At 53.8% G+C, this 16,874-nt stretch overlaps 8 protein-coding genes across 8 annotated transcripts; 4 read left to right on the top strand and 4 right to left on the bottom strand.

Annotated features, from left to right (window-relative positions):
* Positions 1-427: 427 nt before the first annotated feature.
* On the top strand, positions 428-4,389 carry BZA70DRAFT_143250 (uncharacterized protein). The gene is made up of 3 exons (XM_064909650.1): positions 428-1,361; positions 1,426-3,024; positions 3,083-4,389. The coding sequence occupies exons 1-3, from the start codon at positions 663-665 to the stop codon at positions 4,088-4,090; spliced, it is 3,306 nt and encodes a 1,101-aa protein (XP_064768845.1). The 5' UTR covers positions 428-662; the 3' UTR covers positions 4,091-4,389.
* Positions 4,390-4,545: 156 nt separating this feature from the next.
* BZA70DRAFT_277117 (mediator complex subunit Med5-domain-containing protein) lies at positions 4,546-7,348 on the bottom strand. Its single transcript, XM_064912402.1, has 7 exons — positions 7,129-7,348; positions 6,995-7,055; positions 6,527-6,931; positions 5,578-6,455; positions 5,347-5,518; positions 5,045-5,288; positions 4,546-4,994 (listed from the first exon to the last, which is right to left on the bottom strand). The coding sequence occupies exons 1-7, from the start codon at positions 7,207-7,209 to the stop codon at positions 4,568-4,570; spliced, it is 2,268 nt and encodes a 755-aa protein (XP_064768844.1). The 5' UTR covers positions 7,210-7,348; the 3' UTR covers positions 4,546-4,567.
* On the top strand, positions 7,202-8,875 carry BZA70DRAFT_142910 (uncharacterized protein). Its single transcript, XM_064909646.1, has 4 exons — positions 7,202-7,562; positions 7,631-8,511; positions 8,566-8,658; positions 8,710-8,875. The coding sequence occupies exons 1-4, from the start codon at positions 7,403-7,405 to the stop codon at positions 8,830-8,832; spliced, it is 1,257 nt and encodes a 418-aa protein (XP_064768843.1). The 5' UTR covers positions 7,202-7,402; the 3' UTR covers positions 8,833-8,875.
* A 42-nt stretch (positions 8,876-8,917) lies between these two features.
* BZA70DRAFT_306611 (camp-dependent protein kinase type 2) lies at positions 8,918-10,331 on the bottom strand (the record flags this gene model as incomplete). Its single annotated transcript, XM_064914808.1, has 1 exon — positions 8,918-10,331. Exon 1 carries the CDS (start codon positions 10,082-10,084, stop codon positions 8,918-8,920), a length of 1,167 nt encoding a protein of 388 aa, XP_064768842.1. The 5' UTR covers positions 10,085-10,331.
* Positions 10,332-10,343: 12 nt separating this feature from the next.
* On the top strand, positions 10,344-12,044 carry BZA70DRAFT_142815 (uncharacterized protein). Its single transcript, XM_064909643.1, has one exon. The coding sequence runs from the start codon at positions 10,591-10,593 to the stop codon at positions 11,989-11,991; it is 1,401 nt and encodes a 466-aa protein (XP_064768841.1). The 5' UTR covers positions 10,344-10,590; the 3' UTR covers positions 11,992-12,044.
* BZA70DRAFT_247257 (asparaginyl-tRNA synthetase) lies at positions 11,982-13,897 on the bottom strand. Its single transcript, XM_064910652.1, has 2 exons — positions 13,326-13,897; positions 11,982-13,261 (listed from the first exon to the last, which is right to left on the bottom strand). Exons 1-2 carry the CDS (start codon positions 13,845-13,847, stop codon positions 12,098-12,100), a joined length of 1,686 nt encoding a protein of 561 aa, XP_064768840.1. The 5' UTR covers positions 13,848-13,897; the 3' UTR covers positions 11,982-12,097.
* Positions 13,898-13,934: 37 nt separating this feature from the next.
* On the bottom strand, positions 13,935-14,409 carry BZA70DRAFT_277108 (uncharacterized protein). The gene has a single exon (XM_064912401.1). The coding sequence runs from the start codon at positions 14,377-14,379 to the stop codon at positions 13,978-13,980; it is 402 nt and encodes a 133-aa protein (XP_064768839.1). The 5' UTR covers positions 14,380-14,409; the 3' UTR covers positions 13,935-13,977.
* A 73-nt stretch (positions 14,410-14,482) lies between these two features.
* Positions 14,483-16,540, top strand: BZA70DRAFT_142743 (uncharacterized protein). Its single transcript, XM_064909642.1, has 2 exons — positions 14,483-15,247; positions 15,317-16,540. The coding sequence occupies exons 1-2, from the start codon at positions 14,538-14,540 to the stop codon at positions 16,179-16,181; spliced, it is 1,575 nt and encodes a 524-aa protein (XP_064768838.1). The 5' UTR covers positions 14,483-14,537; the 3' UTR covers positions 16,182-16,540.
* The last annotated feature ends 334 nt before the right edge of the window (positions 16,541-16,874 follow it).

Raw genomic sequence — 16,874 nt, 5'->3', positions numbered from 1 at the left:
TCATAAAACTGATGATAAACTACGGTCTTTGTATTGGTAACAGGTGACGTGTCCCAAATCCCGCTGTGACCGAGTCACGTTATCTGGGCCGGGTAACTCAACAGCCGAACCGCCAGCACCGCCTTTCGTCTGCTCGACTTCCTCGAGTCTCTCCACCTCGCTCCTCCTTCTTCCCGCGTTCATCCTCTCCATTCCTCCTTCCGAGTGTTCATCCCTTTTTGGCTTGGTATCTTGGCTGATTTATCTGTTCTGTACGTCTTTTGCTTTTGCTTGCTTGTCTGCTTCGGCTCAATTGCGCCGGCAATGGCTGTATCAGTCCCGGCTAACAGTTCTTCGTCATTCTTCGACGAACCGTCCTCGCGATAGGCTTAAGCTTTAGATGTCTACTGGGCTCAATTGCAGAATCAACAGCTAGCGAAGCCTCTTCCATCATTGTTAAAAGCAGCCTTTTGATTATTTGATTTTCTGTTTTTGGTTGTCATTCGGGTTCATTGAAAACTTCAGACTCACTCCTTGTTCCCTCATTTCGCACGCGAGGAACATCTCCACATTAGTTTTGGCGCTCCATTTGCTTTGTGGCATCTCTTCTTCCACCTCAATCCACTTCCACCCTCCTATACTTCTCTGATTTAGCATTCTAAAGATACATCCCGTGCTTGACAATGTCTGAATCCACCAATCTGTCTCCAGCCGATCTGCTTCGCGAGAAGCGCGAAGCCGCCGCCGCCGCCGCTGCCTCGCTCGCGTCCCCGGCCCCACCCGCTAGCGTCACCGAGCCTACCGCCGTCGCCGCCGTCGCCGAAGACGGCTCTCAACTTTCTGTCGCGGACGACGAAGGCCCCGCAGATCTGACCTCGTCGATGACGACTGCCGACACCGCCGCATCCTCGCCTCCTGCGTCCGCATCCTCCTCTGCCGCCCCTTCTATCGTCGCCAGCGCCGGCGCTTCACCCGCCAAGCAGACGAAGAAGAAGGCAACAAAGGAGAAGCTCGACATCAGCTCTCTCGAAGCCTTTCCCACCCTCGGGGGCCTTTCCACCAAGGCCGCCGGCGGCCCGGCCTCCGTTTGGGGCGCTCCTGGCGCCAAATCGGCGACTGCCACCAAGAAGGAAGTTGCGCGTGCTCCCCTTGCTGCCCGATCGTCGGACGTGGTCGAGATTTTCACTGTCAACATTCCTGCGCAGTCACGCAGCCGCTCGATCTTCACTGAGATCGTAGCGAAGGCTAAGAGCATTAAGGGCGTTACCTCTATCGAGAGCTCAACAAGCGGTCTCAATGGTTCAACGACGTTCATCATCAAGGGAAAGAGCGCATCTATCCCAGAGGCTCGACGAGAGCTTATTCGTGGTCTTACTCCAAAGGTAAGGAGTTTTTGCATCGGATCAGTTTTATGTATCGTTTAGAAGCTAAATTTCGTAATTACAGGTCACGGAAACCATCGCGGTACCCAACAGCGTTCGACCATATATCATCGGTACCGGCGGACGAACCCTCAAAGGTATACAGCAGCGGACCACGACTAAGGTTCAGGTTCAGAAGAAGGATGACGGTGAATATGTCAAACCTGAGTTTGCCGACGAGGAAGAGTCTACCGACGTCACCATCGAGGGTGATATCGACGGCGTTGCACTTGCAAAGGCGGAGATTTTGGCGATCGTCAACGAGCGAACCAAGAACCTTGCTGTCAGACTGAAGACTATAAGCGCCGATTACTTCCCGTTCTTTGCTACCAAGGTTTCAGAGCTGGAGGATGGAAAGGATGTCAAGGTGAAAGTTCCGGCTGCATTCTCTTCAGGCGACAGCCTCTCGAGCTTCATCGTTCTTTCTGGTGATCGTGAAGCTGTTGAGGAGACCAAAAACAAAATGGAGCTTATGGCTCAGGAGTTGAAGAGTACTTATGTGCAGGCCTCTACTTCGGTGCCGCCAAACAGAAAGCAGTTCGTCGACGGGGCAAAGAACAAGCAGGAAATTTTCGAGAAGACTGGATGTCTGATCAAAATCGGAAGCAGCGATGTCATTGATATTCTGGGACCGCGAGAGAGCATCGGCGATGCGATCAGTCTAGTTGCCGAGAAGGCAAACTCATTTGCTGTCGACAGCCTTATAATCTCGAAGGCTCACGGCAAAAACCTGCCTCACGCAATCTCTCTGTCAAAGTATTTCGAGGCCACCAAGAAACTGGGAGCCATCGAGGCCGAAAACAGTGTGCAGATCAAGCTTTCGCCTGGCGTTTCTGAGGAAGTCAAGTACGAAATCTCCAGTCGTTCTGAGCCTGAGATCAAGAAGGCTCGCAAGAGCATAATTGATCTCGTCAACTCGATTCCTCCCCTCAGAGTCCGCACCTGGGCCAGCTCGGACCCGCTTCTTCACCGCTTCATTGCTCGCTCTGCTGACAAGCACGCGAAGAAGGTGAGGGAACAGTACGGCGTGGTCGCGATCATCCCTGCCGTTACCGGCGATATCCTCCTGGTCTACGAGGGTAAGGAGGATGATGAGTTTGGCCCGGAAGAGAATGAGGTCAAGAGCAGTCTCGAAGGTGCGAGCGCCTACTTTGATGGGCTCAAGACCGCGTTCAGTGGCGTGGCATCTAAGACCCTGAAGATTCCGGCTAAGCAGCACAAGTTTATCATCGGGCCCAAGCGGTCGACTATCAACGCTCTCACTGGATCCGATTCCGCGATTGAGATTTTGCTTGGTGTGAGCGACGATTACCCTGGTTCGACAGAGGACAGTGTGATCATCATCGGACCTTCCAGCGAGATTGACTCAGTTGCGAGCAAGATCAAGGAAATCGTTGAGGAAGCTAGCACACAGGAGATCCTTAGCAGCTTTACTGTTACCTTCCCGTTCCCGCAGAAGTTCTCAAGCCAGCTTATTGGCAGGGGAGGATCAAACATCTCCAAATACAGAGACGAGCTTGGTGTTAAGATTGACGTCGATGATTCGGGTAACGTTTCTATCAAGGGTATCAAGAACAATGTTCTTGAAGCTCAGTCTAGAATGTTGGCCCTTGCCAAGCGATTGGTGAGTGTTATTTTTTTGCTGTTCGATGGAGGGACGCTGTTGCTAATGTATTTTATAGGAGGACGAGGTCGTCTTGAGACTCGCAGTTCCCAACGAGCACCATAGCGCCTTGATTGGCCAAAAGGGAAAATTCGTCCGTCGTATTGAAGATCGCTACGAGGTGCGAGTGAACTTCCCTCGCGCGTCTGATTCTTCAGAGCCCAGAGACAAGGAGCCTTCAGAATTCATGCCGAAGAGCAAGGACGAGATCGTCATCCGTGGGCCATCGAAGGGAGCTGCCAAGGCTCGCGAAGAGTTGCTCGAGCTTTACAAGTACGAGGCTGAGAACGGGTTCACGGAGACGATGTCTGTGCCTCGCAAGGCTTTGGCGAGAGTGATTGGTCGGGGCGGCGAGCAGATCAACGAGATCATGGACGAGACCAAGACGAAGATTGACATCAACCAGGAAGGAAGCGATGTCGAGAATGTGAAGATCACGGGAACGGAGAAGGGCGTGAAGAGCGCAAAGACACAGATCGAGCAGATAGTTTCTGATGTCGAGTCTTCCACGAGCGAGACGCTTGAGGTTCCCAAGAAGTTCCATCGGGACTTGATTGGACCGAAGGGTGCTACCTTGACGGATATCGTTGCGACCGCGACAGGCGACGTGAAGAACGCGAAGAACCAGCAGCAAGGAAGAATTATCAGGATCCCGCCCGCGAGCTCTCCAGACACGAAGATCGTGGTGAGCGGACACAAGGATGTGGTGGCCAAGGTGATTGCCGAGATCAAGCGCCGCGTCGAAGATTTCAAAGACCGGGTCGAGGAAGTTATCGAAGTCGAGCAGGATAAGCACAGATTCCTGATCGGACGGGAGGGCGCGATCAAGAAATCGATCGAGAGCGAGAACGGGGTCGAGCTTTGGGTTCCGCCGCAGGGAACTACGAAGGAGGTGAAGATCGTGGGCAAGAAAGAAGCGGTTGAGAAAGCAAAGGCAAAGATTGTCGAGTTGACTACAAAGAAGACAAACGGAAGAAAATCAAAGTCGGCGACGCCGCAGGCGGAGGAGAAGCCTGTTGAGGCGTAAATTCTCCGACACAGATTGTCTTGAGAGCGACAGGAAATCCCAGACAAGAAAAACAAGCATACATGAATTCGATTGATGTTTCTAGAATACCTTGTGTGTGAGTGTTTGCAATTCCCTGTTTTCTTTTTTCGTTTTTTTATCTTATTTGTCGTTTGTTGAATCCGTCGTTCTGCGCGTCACTTGTATCTATATCAAAGTCTTTCCGAATTTTTGTCGACCCACATATCCTGCTTTTTCTCTTATTTTTTCAGCCTTTTTTTTTTCTTTTGGAAGGAGGTAACTATAGTGAAGACTTGCGGATGAAGAAAAAAGAAAAAAATCACGGTGGAACAGAAGTCTCTAATGTGCTTAAATAATGTTTATTTTCATGTCCCCCCCTCATATTCGTTTAGCGTTCTTTGTCTTTGTTTTTATGTCTGTGCATCATTATACAATATACTTGATTTTGGAATCATTCTAGTATACAAAAATAGATATCTAAAGCTCCTTGCGAAAGTCGAGATGGGGCGTTAATACTTTAATGACGCCGACCAAATCTACGGAATCGGGAAGCACCACGCCACCTGAGTTTCCTTTACTCATAATCTCCTGAATGTTATGATACACGGGCGCGGAGCCGATTCTCAGGACGAGTTTATGGATCGGGACGGCTTCGTCGGGAAGCGAAGGCGGCATGACGAGAGCCTGGAGGATCTGGAGCGGGACGCTGATGTCGCGCAGGGTCCAGAGATGGTGGGAGAGCCAGTGCAGGGCGCCGACGATGGAGGCGAGGAGGAAGGGTTGGAAGAAGTATTCGAGACCGCCTTTGAGGGTGTCCATGTCGAGGAAGTTGCGGTTGCAGGCGGTTACGGCTTGGTAGAAGATCGTGGGGACTAGGAGGGAGTAGGCCATCGGTGTGCATGATCTAGACTGAGTTAGTGTATGACTAAGGGAATCATAAGCACGGGAGCTTACTTCATGAGTTCGTCTGAGATTCCGTTGGTATCGAAAAGCGCTGTGATCCAACCCCCGAGCAGATCTAGGTTCTCTTCATTCAGCATCTCGGCAGGCTGCGCGGCACCAGACGAAGTGAGGTATTTCCGCACAAACGAGTGCTCGCCCAGCTCGCCTAGCTCGCGAATGTCGAGCTTGAAATGGTAGTAGAAGGCACATATGAAGAGCAAAATGACGCCAAAGTCTGTGTAGTTGTCTTGGAAATCTTGGGATTGGTGTGTTAGCTTGTACGGAAACTAATCGTGGGAAGGGCAATTACGTACTTGTTTCGTCTTCGTAGAGCCAAGTGTCGAGACAAGTGATTAGTGGCTTGAGAATCTCGTAAGGGTCTCGGTAGACGAGCATGAGATTCATGACCTGCGTGTCGTGCGCGACTTCTTGTGCCAGTATTCGAAGTCTGTAGGTCTCGCGCTGCTCGATCCAGGACTCAAGGAGCTGTGATGTAGTGATTAGTAAACGATGGACATATGAAATATTAGTGCTAGAGATCATACGCTGATAATGGCATCAATAGCTAGATGCTGCGTTAAACAGTCGGCCTCGACAACTTGCCCGACCACCATCTTAATCGCGCCCTCGCTATCGTAAGAATTATTGACCATCTCCATGATCAACTCCACGCTACCCGGAAGCTTTTCAGCCGACGTCTCTTCGCCCGTCATATCCTGTCCCATCCCATCGTTCTCATTAGCCGGACCACCACCAACCACCCGATCGATCGCGTTCGGTTCGATTAACCCGCATTTCACCATACTCTTCAAAAACTCGCGCCTGATATCGTACGGCGTGGCGGTGGAGAACATCATGTCGATCTCGTTCTCGTCCTGCCGGTTCAGCAGCGCCAGCGTGCTTTCGTCGATCGACAGCAGCGGTTTCCGCAGCGCGTACTCAAAAGTGGCAGATGGAAGCTCGGAGAGGTGGTTTTTGAAAATAAGAGGCAGTCTGTTGATTATGAACGCTTTCCACAGTTTGACGCGCGAGGATTCCCGGTACGTGCTGCTATTTGATTCCTGGGATAATGCACAGTGCGAGAGCGCGTCGAGCGACGACGAAGTCAGGGACGAGATTGCGACGTCGCCGCTTTCCGTCGTGAATAAAGCTGTCAGCCGGGTGGCAAAGTCGGCCGATCCAAACTGCGGACGTGGCCCGGAAAGTAGCGATTCGACCCATTCGAGTTTCTCTACCTGACCCTTTGTACGGGCGGCAGGTACTTCTTGAGTGACTAGGGCCGGTGCTGTGGGAGTTGGTAGAGAGGAGGTTATGTTTAGATTGGATGATATCGCGGCAGATAGTTTTTCTGCTAGAGGCTGATTCGTGATGTGGAGGTGATTGATGAACATTTCTAGAGCTGTTTGAAACTCGTTTTGTTGATCTGATCCGATGTAAGTAGCAAGTATTAGCATCTGCGCAGCATCTCGAAAATCAAAAGACGGATATTCAAACCTTTATTTGCAGCAGCATTAAACATCTTTGCAAACTCACTATTCGAGCTCAAAGCGATTGTAAACTCTGCGGTCACGTCTCTGATCAGCTCGACGGCGGATTGATCGCCGTTGTTCATGCTCAGGTAGACAGAGTTATTGCTCGCGAGCTGCGTGAGGAGTCTGCTGAGGACGCTGACGAGGTCGCTGACGACGCCGGCGCGGGAGGGCGTCCAGGTGTTTGATGAGACTGCAGAGGCGAGGGAACCGAGGACATCTGTTAGTGTTTCGGGGTTTGCTGAGACTTCGAGGGAGAGAAGAAGAGATGAGAGGGAGATGAGGGGCGGGTTTGCGGTCGAGGCGGAGACGATGTAGCGGACGAGGAGAGGATCGGTGAAGGTGGTCAGTGGGGGTTGGAGCAGGTCGTCTTGAGAGTTCTTTGTGAGCAGACAGATCAAAGATGAACGAACGATTAATGAAGGTACCGTACGGCATATCGAACTATCTTCAGTAGAATTCTGAGCAACAAGCTCTCGTAATAAAACAACAAACTACAGCAAGAAAGAACAGTCAGCTCCAAGTTCACTTTGAATATCACCGCTTTTTTCCATTCATTCAACTCACGTCGTCGGGAGGAACCCGTCGTCTCAGACAAAGACCAATCAGCTTCGCGACCGTGACTCGGTCCGCGTCTGTGGTCGTCATATTCGCTGTAGCCCAACCGATTAACGACAGAAGAACTGATCCGCGTCTGTGGTGTTGTAGATGTTGTTGCTTCGTGAAGCTTGTGGAGAGCGATTGGGAGCAAGGTTCCTCCTCCACGCGTGAGGCTCATCGATTATTCTCTACGCTCAACATTCACATAATCGGCGACAGACAAAACAAGCAGAAAGAGCCAATGTCAGTGAACGACAAGGCAAATGCGCCTGGGCGACGGGCTCCTGGCCTGTATGACTCGTTAGAAGCCGCCGTGGTTGCGAGCAAGGATCCGGTCGCGTACTCGAGGGAACCAACGCAGTTGACCGAAGAGGACGAGAAGCAGAAGATGCTGGCTGCAGGTAAGAATACTTTTATTGGTCTTGATGGAGAATCTACTCGGTCTCTGATACAGATTTGGATTATATAGCGCTCAAATTTCAGCCTATTCATGCACGGTCTGGAAAAACAACCGCAGCACCAGCCGGCACCGTGATCTCAAAACCGCCGACGCTGATAAACCCGTCCGCGATTCCGCGGCCACATTCAAAAGTCACTATTGATTCATTCACCGACAACAACAACAACAGAGCAGAATCTGGGCAAGAGCAAAGTCGGCCGCGACGAACGGGATACTACAATCGCCGGAAAAAACAGCGGCTGGAAGATGCAGAGAAAGGAAAGCTGGATTGGGAGGATACGTATGATCCCATGCGTCCGAACCAGTATGAGGAATACAAGAAAAGCGAGGAGAAGTTCATGGAGGATGAGGATTGGCGAAGTTATCTACTTGATTTGAAGGCGAGGAGAGAAGGAGCGGATCAAGACCGACCAGAAGCAGAGTCGAGTCAAGAAGAGGAAGAAGAACAGCAACTGGAAGAGCGACGCAGCTTTGCTCCACCCACGACTTACGACGATCCTGCATCTGACAGCACAGGCGTCACAGTATCTAAAGCTCCAGTCATGTACCAACCACCAGATCCCTCACCTCCTCCTCACTCACCACCCTCACCGCCCGGTCCCCGCCAAAAATCCGCAAAGGAAACCTTTGCGCGACGGTTACTTTCGAAATACGGCTGGACGCCGGGTACAGGTCTCGGCGCGTCCTCGACAGGAATCACAAAGGCGCTGCGGTTCTCGGCGGATAACAAAAAGGCAGGCCATGGGAGGATCGTGGATAAGAACGAGAAACGGGATGACGAGGGGAGGTTTGGCAAGATGTCTAAAGTGGTCGTGTTGCGGGAAGTGGTCGATGCCGATGAGGCCGATGAGGAGCTTGCGGGGGAGATTGGTACCGAATGCGATGCAAAGGTATACCTTTTTCTTACTTCTATTCCGTTGATAGTGGTGCTAATTGTGTCGTAGTATGGGACAGTCGAGCGGGTATACGTCAACGAAGGCGGTGCTCCACGAGTCGACGTCTATGTCAGGTTCACAAGCGAGCTTTCAGCATTGCGAGTAAGCTTCAATCTTTACTTTTGATCTAACACCGATGCTAATGAATACCAGGCAGTGAATGGACTCGATGGCAGGCTATTCTCAGGGACGAATATAGTCGCGCGATTCTACGACGAATACGAATTCGAGCAAGGAAAACTACTAGGACCGACAGATGACAAAAACAGTGGATAGATTGAATGGATAAATAATACACCAACAAAAAAGGAAAAGAACAAAAAAACACAAGGTTGACCGTCGCAGTTCATGTTGTACATCTCTAAAAGTCGGGGAAAAGATGCTGGTATTCGTCAGGACCGTTAATACCGTAATTGAGCTCCTCTTCCGGATAGTATTCAAATAAAGACGCATCACCAGCATGCCGGATTGGCGGCTCATAAGGAGTATCGATTTCGCGACGCAGTATGCGGTCCCACTCGACTTCTCTAAACCAGGGATGGTTCATGACATCGGCCGAGCCATTGGCCAGGTTGCCGAGTCGTCGGGTGAGGTCTCGTGTGATGAGACCGCTAAGGAGGTCGCGCGCCTCAGGCAGTAGGTAGTTCGGGTAGCGCACCTCGCACTGGAGGACCTTCTCGTACGTGCGCATGGGGGTCTGGTCGTAGAACGGGGTGTAGCCGGTGAGCATCTCGAAGATGAGGATGCCGAGCGACCACCAGTCGACGGACTTGTTGTAGGCCTTGCGGGCGATGACCTCGGGCGCGATGTAGTCGGGGGTTCCGCACATGGTGTAGGTCACGTCGGGGACCTCCTTTGCAAAGCCAAAGTCGGTGATGCGGATGTTTCCGCGGCGATCAAGCAGGATGTTTTCGGGCTTGAGGTCGCGGTAGATGACGTTGTGAGAGTGGAGGTACTCAAGCGCGAGCGTGACTTGGGCGGCGTAGAACTTCGCGACGGGGTTCGGGAAGCGCTGGCTCTTGCGGAGCAGAGAGAAGAGCTCGCCGCCCTCGATGTAGTCCATGACCATGAAGAGGTGGAGCGAGTCCTGGAACGTGCCCCAGATCCGGATGAGGAACGGATGATCGACGAGCTTGAGCATCCGCCGCTCGTCGTTGGTGTGCTCGACCTGCTTCATGTGCACGACCTGGGCCTTTTTGAGGACTTTGATGGCGTAGTAGAGACGGTTGTAGCGGGATCTGACGAGATGCACTCGGCCGAACGATCCAGTTCCAAGCGTGCGTTTGATCTCAAAGTCGCGGATCGAGTACTTGCCGCGGGTGACTGTCGATCGCGCCGCCGGCGTCACGGCCGCAGCAGCAGCAGCAGCAGAACCAGCGACCTGAGCAGGAATCGCGGGGATGGCGGCCGAGGCAGCGGAAGCGACTGCGGCAGCGGCAGCGGCTTCATCACCAGATTTTGCCGGGTAAGCCACCGCGCCAGCAGCCGGCTGGGCCTCGGCAGCAGGCACGGGCAATTCTGCTGGCATTTATGAGTCCAATTGCGTGAGTGCGCAGCTTCGCCGGTCGGGGATGGGGTCGGTCGGGGTGGGAACAGGAGTCGGGGTTCGTGAAGGTGGTCGGGTGCTGGTGGGTGATAGTGTTGCGGGCGGTGAGGGCGTCGGCGGAGTGGCGTCAGAGGGGTTTTGTGTGATTACTCATGTGTTAGTCATCTGGTCACATGACAGCTTCTAGGAGATCGACAATAAGTAGAGAACGGGATCAGCTCGAGACGGCCTCGATAACGATAGCGAGGCGATAGCGATAAGACTGCTTCTGCTTCTGCTTCTGCTTCACTTCCTCTACTTCTGCTACTTCTTCTACTATTACTACATTCTCTACTTTTCTACTCCTCTACTCAATTACTGCTCGCCTGCTCACGTTCTATCTATCAGCGCCGCACGCCATTCGGCTTTCTCCGACCTCTGCTCGACCAACTTTTTATATCCCACCCATCCTTCTCAACCTCCACCTCCCCGCAAGACCAAACACCTCAATGCCCTCGATCTTCGTCTCCAACAAAGTCCTCATCGACAAGGCGCTGATCCCCGCCACCGTCTTCGTCGGCGACTCCGGCAAGATCGACAATATCATCCCCGGCGTCATCTTCCCTCCTCCCGGCAACAGCGCCGCCGGCGTGCGCTACCACGACTTCTCTTCAAAAGTGCTGCTTCCCGGTCTCGTCGATGCCCATGTCCATCTGAACGAACCCGGCCGGACGGAGTGGGAAGGCTTCGAGACCGGCACCCGCGCTGCTGCCTCGGGCGGCGTCACCACCGTCGTCGACATGCCGCTCAACGCGATCCCACCCACGACGACCGTCGCGAACCTCGACATCAAGCTCGCGGCCGCCAAGAGCCAGACCTACGTCGACGTTGCGTTCTGGGGCGGCGTCGTGCCTGGAAACCAAGACGAGCTGATCCCGCTGGTTGACGCTGGTGTGCGCGGGTTCAAGTGCTTCATGATCGAGTCCGGCGTGGACGAGTTCCCTGCCGTGTCCGAGACCGACATCGAGACCGCAATGACAAAGCTCGCGGGCTCTGGCGCGGTCTACATGTTCCACGCTGAGATGGTGCCGGCCGAGGGTGAGCCCGTGCTCTCGAGCGACATGAAGACTACAGAGTACTCCACTTTCCTTGCCTCGCGGCCCGACACGTTCGAAACCACTGCGATCAAGAAGATCATCGAGGTCGCCGAGTCCGTCGCGAGCAAAACCTCAAAGTCAGATGTGAAGCTGCACGTCGTGCATGTTTCCTCGGCCGAGGTGCTCCCGCTTCTAAAACAGGCTCAGGCCTCGGGTCTGCAGATCTCCGCCGAAACCTGCTTCCACTACCTCACCTTTGCCTCCGACGCCGTCCCCGAAAAGGCAACCCACTACAAATGCTGCCCGCCGATCAGAACAAAGGAGAACCAGGACAAACTCTGGGACGCGCTCAAGTCCGGCATCCTGAACACCGTTGTCTCGGATCACTCGCCGTGCACGCCTCAGCTCAAGGATCCCGAGCACGGAGATTTCTTCAACGCCTGGGGCGGTGTTTCTGGTCTCGGACTCGGGCTCTCTGTGCTCTGGACCGAGGCTCGCAAGCGCGGTGTTTCGCTCGAACAGGTGTCGGCATGGACGTCGAAGAACACGGCCGCGCAGGTCGGTTTGCTGGGTCGCAAGGGCGAGATCGACGTCGGTCGCGACGCGGACTTTGTCGTCTTTGATCCCGACCGCGAGTTCACGGTCGAGGAAGCAAACCTCGTGTTTAAAAACAAGGTCTCGCCGTACAAGGGACTCAAGCTGACGGGTCTGGTGGAGAAGACTTATTTGAGAGGTGAAGTCATCTACGACGTCGCGAGCGGGGTGGCCGAGAAGCCGGCTGGCAAGCTTATTCTCGAGCGGTTATCAAAGTAGTAGTATATATATATATTATGTTATGGCACTAACGTCAGAAAATGCACATAGAATACAAAGCCATAGTAAAACAAAAAACTAGGAATAAACAAAGCACAACTCTAAATCAAGGCTTGCATCTGCCAGAGAAGCGAGGATACAAAGAGCAATCTCTGACAGTAAATCTGTCGCACAACCACGCGAGAATTCGCTCGGTTCCCAAACCGTATCCACCATGCGGGCAGGTTCCGTACACGCGCTGGTCGTTGAACCAGTAATACGGCGCCGGGTCGATGCCCTCGCGCTCGTAGCCCTTCATGAGCTCGTCGAGCTCGTAGATACGCATACTGCCTCCCGTGATCTCGCCGACGTTGGGCATGAGCACATCCACAGACTCGGTCACGCGCGGGTCGTCGGCGCATTTCTGCATGTAAAACGACTTGATCTCGACCGGGAACCGCGTCAGCAAGATCGGCTCGTTGATCTCGTCCGTCATCTTGCGCTCGGCGGCCTCGGCGATATCGTCGCCAAACTTGAACGCCTCGCCGTCTTCGTTGGGCACGCCGTGCTCGTTGAGCCAGTCAAGAGCAGACTCGTACGTCATGCGGCGGAACGGAAGCGTGGGCTTCTTGAAGCCCGGGTTGAGCTTTGCCAGGATCGCAGCACTCTCGGGATCCTCGAGCACGTACTCGATCGTGCGCGTGAGCAGGGTCTCGATGTGGACCAGCAGATCTTCAAAGGTCAGGAACGCAAGCTCGGCCTCGACGTGGGTGTACTCGCTCAAGTGACGACGGGTGTGCGAGCGCTCGGCGCGGAAAGACTCCTGCACGCAGTAAACGTCGCCGAGAGCCGGGAGACAGGTCTCGAGGTAGAGCTGCGAGGACTGCGTGAGATAGGCATCTTCGCCGTAGTACTTGAGAGAGAATAGAGTCGAGCCACCCTCGACCTGGGTCTGCACCATGCAGGGAGGAGTAACCTCAGTGAGTCCCAGATCTTCATACACACGTCTGAATGATTTAAGCAGCTGAGCTCGGATCTTGAAGATTCCAATCATGGTCTCACCACGGAGGACGAGGTGACGCATATCTAGTAGCTGTGAGGGATCAGCGTTCTCCTGGACCTTGTTGGTGATGGCATCGTCGCCACCGGGAGCGAGGCCGACGACCGAGTAGTAGTCGACGGCAAGCTCGTGGTTGCCGGGGGCGGTCTTTCCCTCGGGAATAGGGTGGATCACTCCGTAGACGGTCACGGTCGACTCGAGCGTCAGGGTGAGGGTGGAGTAGGCGTTCGCCTGGAGAGGAGAGAATTAGCAATCAAGTCTTGAATTCTATTATAGGAAGAGAGAGAATACGTACGAGATCACCAGCAAGGACACATTGGAGAAATCCGGTGCCATCTCTGAGGACGAGGAAAGCAAGACCCTTTTGCAGACGCAGACGATGAACCCATCCGTGGATCAGCACCCGGGTTTCTCTGTTTTCAGTTCCCTCGCGGATCTTGATGTGCTTCGGCTTCGGAAGCGAAGAGTCAGTGACGAGCACGATCTTCTTTGCATCGTCGAGCTTGCGAGCGTCGTCAGCGGCCTTTTTTGTGGCCGCTTCTTCCGCCGCCTTGAGTTTCTTTGCGAGACCCTCGGCGCCCTTCTTGGCCTTCTTCAGCATTGATGCGGAGATGGGCTCAAAGGGGCCGTCGGCGGCCTTCTTGATGTAGATTGGCGCATCCGGGAAGGTGTAGAGCGCGTAGGCGGGGGTCTTGAAGGGGGATTCCTGGGAGCCGGCGGAGGCAGCGTCGGCGCCGGTTGCGTCGTCGACGAAGGAGGTGCCGGGCGGCGGAGGGGGGATGTCTTTGAGAGAGAGCTGCTCGAGTGCTTCGGCCATTATAGAGAGATAATTGAGGGTGCTGGAGGAAGAAGAGGTGGTTTATCTCGAGACAGAGGAGTAATCCGGTCTTCTATCAGAGTCATCGCAAATAATTATTCTGCTCCGAGCCGCATTTCCGTGCCTGAAACTACTTTGCGGCTGCCGCAGTTCTGAGTCCTGTCACGTGAGTGATAACAGTCACGTGCGCAGAAGCGGATAGGCGCGATTGGCTGCTTTGTGGCGGTGCCGGGGCTGGGGGGTGTTCGGAGGCATTGCGGGCGCGGCGGAGGAGCAATTGGTGTAGAAGTTGCTGGACTGTGATGGGGAGGAGAGGGGGATTCTGACGATGTAGAAATAATGTGTGTACATGGCCGGTTGGGTGCGGGCGAGGAGGGACCTGGATGGAGAGACCAAGGGTGCAGCAGCAGCCACGTCCCACACCGCCGCCGCCATGCGCTTCCACGAGCACCGTGGACGAGGGAGAGCAGTGAGAAAGAAGAGAAGTAGATAGTAGGAATAAGAAGAAGGAGAAGAAGAAGAAGAACAGCATATAAAAGCAATTATAATAGAATAAACACACAGAACCGCTATCTGCCCGTCCTCTCTACAACACCCTTAATCTCCGACCGCGCCGCCCCAGTCGAGACAAAGCCTGTTATCGATTATCCCTCCCGTCTCTCGTCCTTCCTCATAACTGATAAGAAGCAGATGACCTCGGTCCCGCGCGCGAAACATCTCCTCGCGCCCGTCCAGCCTGCAATGAAGCGCACAAAACCGAGCCCGACCCAGGCGCCTCCCGCGTTCGCCTTCCCGGCCTCGCCCACGCTCTCCCAGGCCTTCCTCGCCGACCAGTATGCTCTTCCGTACAGCTCCTACATGGACCTCGCCCAGCTCGTCCACGAGCCTCCCCTCGTCCAGGCCTCCCGCACCGTCTACCTCGGCAACGTGCCCTCCGAGACCACTGCCGAAGAGCTCCTCTCCCACGTCCACTCCGGCCCGGTAGAGTCCGTTCGCATGCTTCCCGAGAAAAACTGCGCTTTCGTCTCCTTCCTCGACGTCGCCTCGGCCTCCCATTTCCACTCGGACGCTATCCTCCGCAAGCTCTCCATTCGCTCCCAGGACATCAAAGTCGGCTGGGGCAAGCCCTCCGCCGTCCCCATGAACGTCGTCCTCGCCGTCCAGCAGTCCGGCGCCAGCAGAAACGTTTATCTCGGAAACCTGCCTGAAGATATCTCCGAGGACGACATCCGCGAGGACCTCGGTCGCTTTGGTGCAATTGACACAATCAAGTTAGTCCGTGAGAAGCCAATCGGCTTTGTTCATTTCTTGTCCATCGCTTCTGCTATAAAAGCTGTTCAGCAGCTTCCGCAGGAGCCAAAGTGGGCCAACCGCAAAGTATTCTACGGCAAAGATAGATGGTCTGTCAATTTTTCTCTTTTATTTTATATTCTCTCAATTGTTCTTTTTCTAACGCTACTCTCCTCCAGTGCCTATGTCTCAAAAACTCAGCAGCAAAACGCTGCCCAATTTCTCGGCATTACTCCCGGTTACGAGCACCTGGTTGCCTCAGCTGACCGCGACGTAATCTCCAACGCGCTCGCGCAACAATCCGCTGCCGCCGCCGCCGTCGCAACCACCGCCGGCGGCATGGCCAACCTCGGAAACCGCACCGTGTACCTGGGCTCGATCCATCCCGAGACCACTATCGAGGAGATTTGCAACGTCATCCGTGGCGGCCTGCTCCATCAGATAAGATACATCCCCGACAAGCACATATGTTTTGTCACCTTTGTCGACCCCACCGCCGCCGCCCAGTTCTTTGCAATGTCAAACGTCCAGGGCCTAATGATCCACTCGCGCCGGCTCAAAATCGGCTGGGGTAAGCACTCCGGCCCACTGCCGACCGCGATCGCGCTCGCCGTCACAGCCGGCGCTTCCCGCAACGTCTACGTCGGCAACATCGACGAGACCTGGACCGAGGACCGGCTCCGCGCCGATTTCTCGGAATACGGCGAAATCGAGCTCGTCAACACGCTCCGCGAGAAATCCTGCGCGTTCGTGAACTTCACAAACATCGCAAACGCAATCAAGGCGATCGAAGGCATCAAGCAAAAGGAAGAGTACCGCAACTTCAAAATCAACTTTGGCAAAGACAGATGCGGAAACGCGCCCAGACCTCTCAACGTCGGCGGCAACCACTCAAATCAGCACTCGCACCACCTCGCCAACGGCGCGGCCGACGACGGTCACCCGTCCCCCGCCGCCGTCGCCGTCGCCCCCGCGGTCGTCGTCGAGGAACCCCCGGTCGTCGTCACTCCCTCACCTCTAGTCGAGATGCCGACCTCAAGCTGAACGCCCGGCTTCTCTGCACCTTTTCCCCGCCTACCTTATCCCCCTCCCTCTCTCTCTCTCTCTTTTTCCAGTTCACATACGCCGTCGCAGCGTGCGTTTCGCTCAGTCTTTTTCTTCCGATAATTTCTGCTTGCTTGCCTTGCTCATCCTGTTTCTCGTTGTTCTTGCCGCCGGATCGCATCTCAAACACCAGTGTTTATTCATGCATCCTCAAGCTTGTTCTCAATAATTTTCCTATAGAATCTACATTCTTCTCAAGCGGTTGACCATGCATATCCTGCCTGATCAATCACGTCGCAAGACTGCGCCTTGAGAGTGTATTTACCTAGACTTTTTTTGTCCTCTTTTGTTTTCAATTGCTTGTATTAGTTCTAATCTTTTTCCTTTTCTCTCTTCTATTTTTGTTATTTTCTGACTTTTTAAATAATCCTGGTTCTTTCTACCTTGTTGTTTTGTTAATGCTGACTAGTCCGCTCCTGAAGTATGTTGTGACGATACTGGAATAAAAAGTTTATCATATGCTATAGAGCAAAGAGCGAAGATTCGTGAAGGGGGAGAGGGGGAGCAGCACAGCTTTGTTTTAGTTTAGGATTACAGCTGGTTCTTATCTGATCATCGTAACGTAAGTCCAAGATGTAGCAATCGTTTATCGAGTACAGGGAGATAATTTTACAGGAAGAAGATAAATTAAAC

The sequence above is a fragment of the Myxozyma melibiosi genome, assembly GCF_037950935.1.
Source record: "Myxozyma melibiosi strain Phaff 52-87 chromosome Unknown BZA70scaffold_4, whole genome shotgun sequence".
In the NCBI taxonomy this organism is placed as follows: Eukaryota; Fungi; Ascomycota; class Lipomycetes; order Lipomycetales; family Lipomycetaceae; genus Myxozyma; species Myxozyma melibiosi.
The sequence above is the reverse complement of the archived record's forward strand: the minus strand, read 5'-3'. Positions and strand labels throughout refer to the sequence as shown.

Bases quoted from the DNA above. Each gene is read 5' to 3' on its own strand.
- BZA70DRAFT_143250 (XM_064909650.1), top strand. From the start codon at position 663: ATGTCTGAATCCACCAATCTGTCTCCAGCCGATCTGCTTCGCGAGAAG. The intron at 1,362-1,425 runs GTAAGGAGTTTT...TCGTAATTACAG, and splicing joins TTCGTGGTCTTACTCCAAAG to GTCACGGAAACCATCGCGGT. The intron at 3,025-3,082 runs GTGAGTGTTATT...TGTATTTTATAG, and splicing joins TGGCCCTTGCCAAGCGATTG to GAGGACGAGGTCGTCTTGAG.
- BZA70DRAFT_142815 (XM_064909643.1), top strand. From the start codon at position 10,591: ATGCCCTCGATCTTCGTCTCCAACAAAGTCCTCATCGACAAGGCGCTG.
- BZA70DRAFT_247257 (XM_064910652.1), bottom strand. From the start codon at position 13,847: ATGGCCGAAGCACTCGAGCAGCTCTCTCTCAAAGACATCCCCCCTCCG. The intron at 13,262-13,325 runs GTACGTATTCTC...TCTCCTCTCCAG, and splicing joins GTGTCCTTGCTGGTGATCTC to GCGAACGCCTACTCCACCCT.
- BZA70DRAFT_277117 (XM_064912402.1), bottom strand. From the start codon at position 7,209: ATGACGACCACAGACGCGGACCGAGTCACGGTCGCGAAGCTGATTGGT. The intron at 6,932-6,994 runs GTACGGTACCTT...AGAACTCTCAAG, and splicing joins TGAAGATAGTTCGATATGCC to ACGACCTGCTCCAACCCCCA. The intron at 5,289-5,346 runs GTACGTAATTGC...ACCAATCCCAAG, and splicing joins GCTCTACGAAGACGAAACAA to ATTTCCAAGACAACTACACA.
- BZA70DRAFT_277108 (XM_064912401.1), bottom strand. From the start codon at position 14,379: ATGCTGTTCTTCTTCTTCTTCTCCTTCTTCTTATTCCTACTATCTACT.
- BZA70DRAFT_142910 (XM_064909646.1), top strand. From the start codon at position 7,403: ATGTCAGTGAACGACAAGGCAAATGCGCCTGGGCGACGGGCTCCTGGC. The intron at 7,563-7,630 runs GTAAGAATACTT...TGGATTATATAG, and splicing joins GCAGAAGATGCTGGCTGCAG to CGCTCAAATTTCAGCCTATT. The intron at 8,659-8,709 runs GTAAGCTTCAAT...AATGAATACCAG, and splicing joins GCGAGCTTTCAGCATTGCGA to GCAGTGAATGGACTCGATGG.
- BZA70DRAFT_142743 (XM_064909642.1), top strand. From the start codon at position 14,538: ATGACCTCGGTCCCGCGCGCGAAACATCTCCTCGCGCCCGTCCAGCCT. The intron at 15,248-15,316 runs GTCTGTCAATTT...ACTCTCCTCCAG, and splicing joins TTCTACGGCAAAGATAGATG to TGCCTATGTCTCAAAAACTC.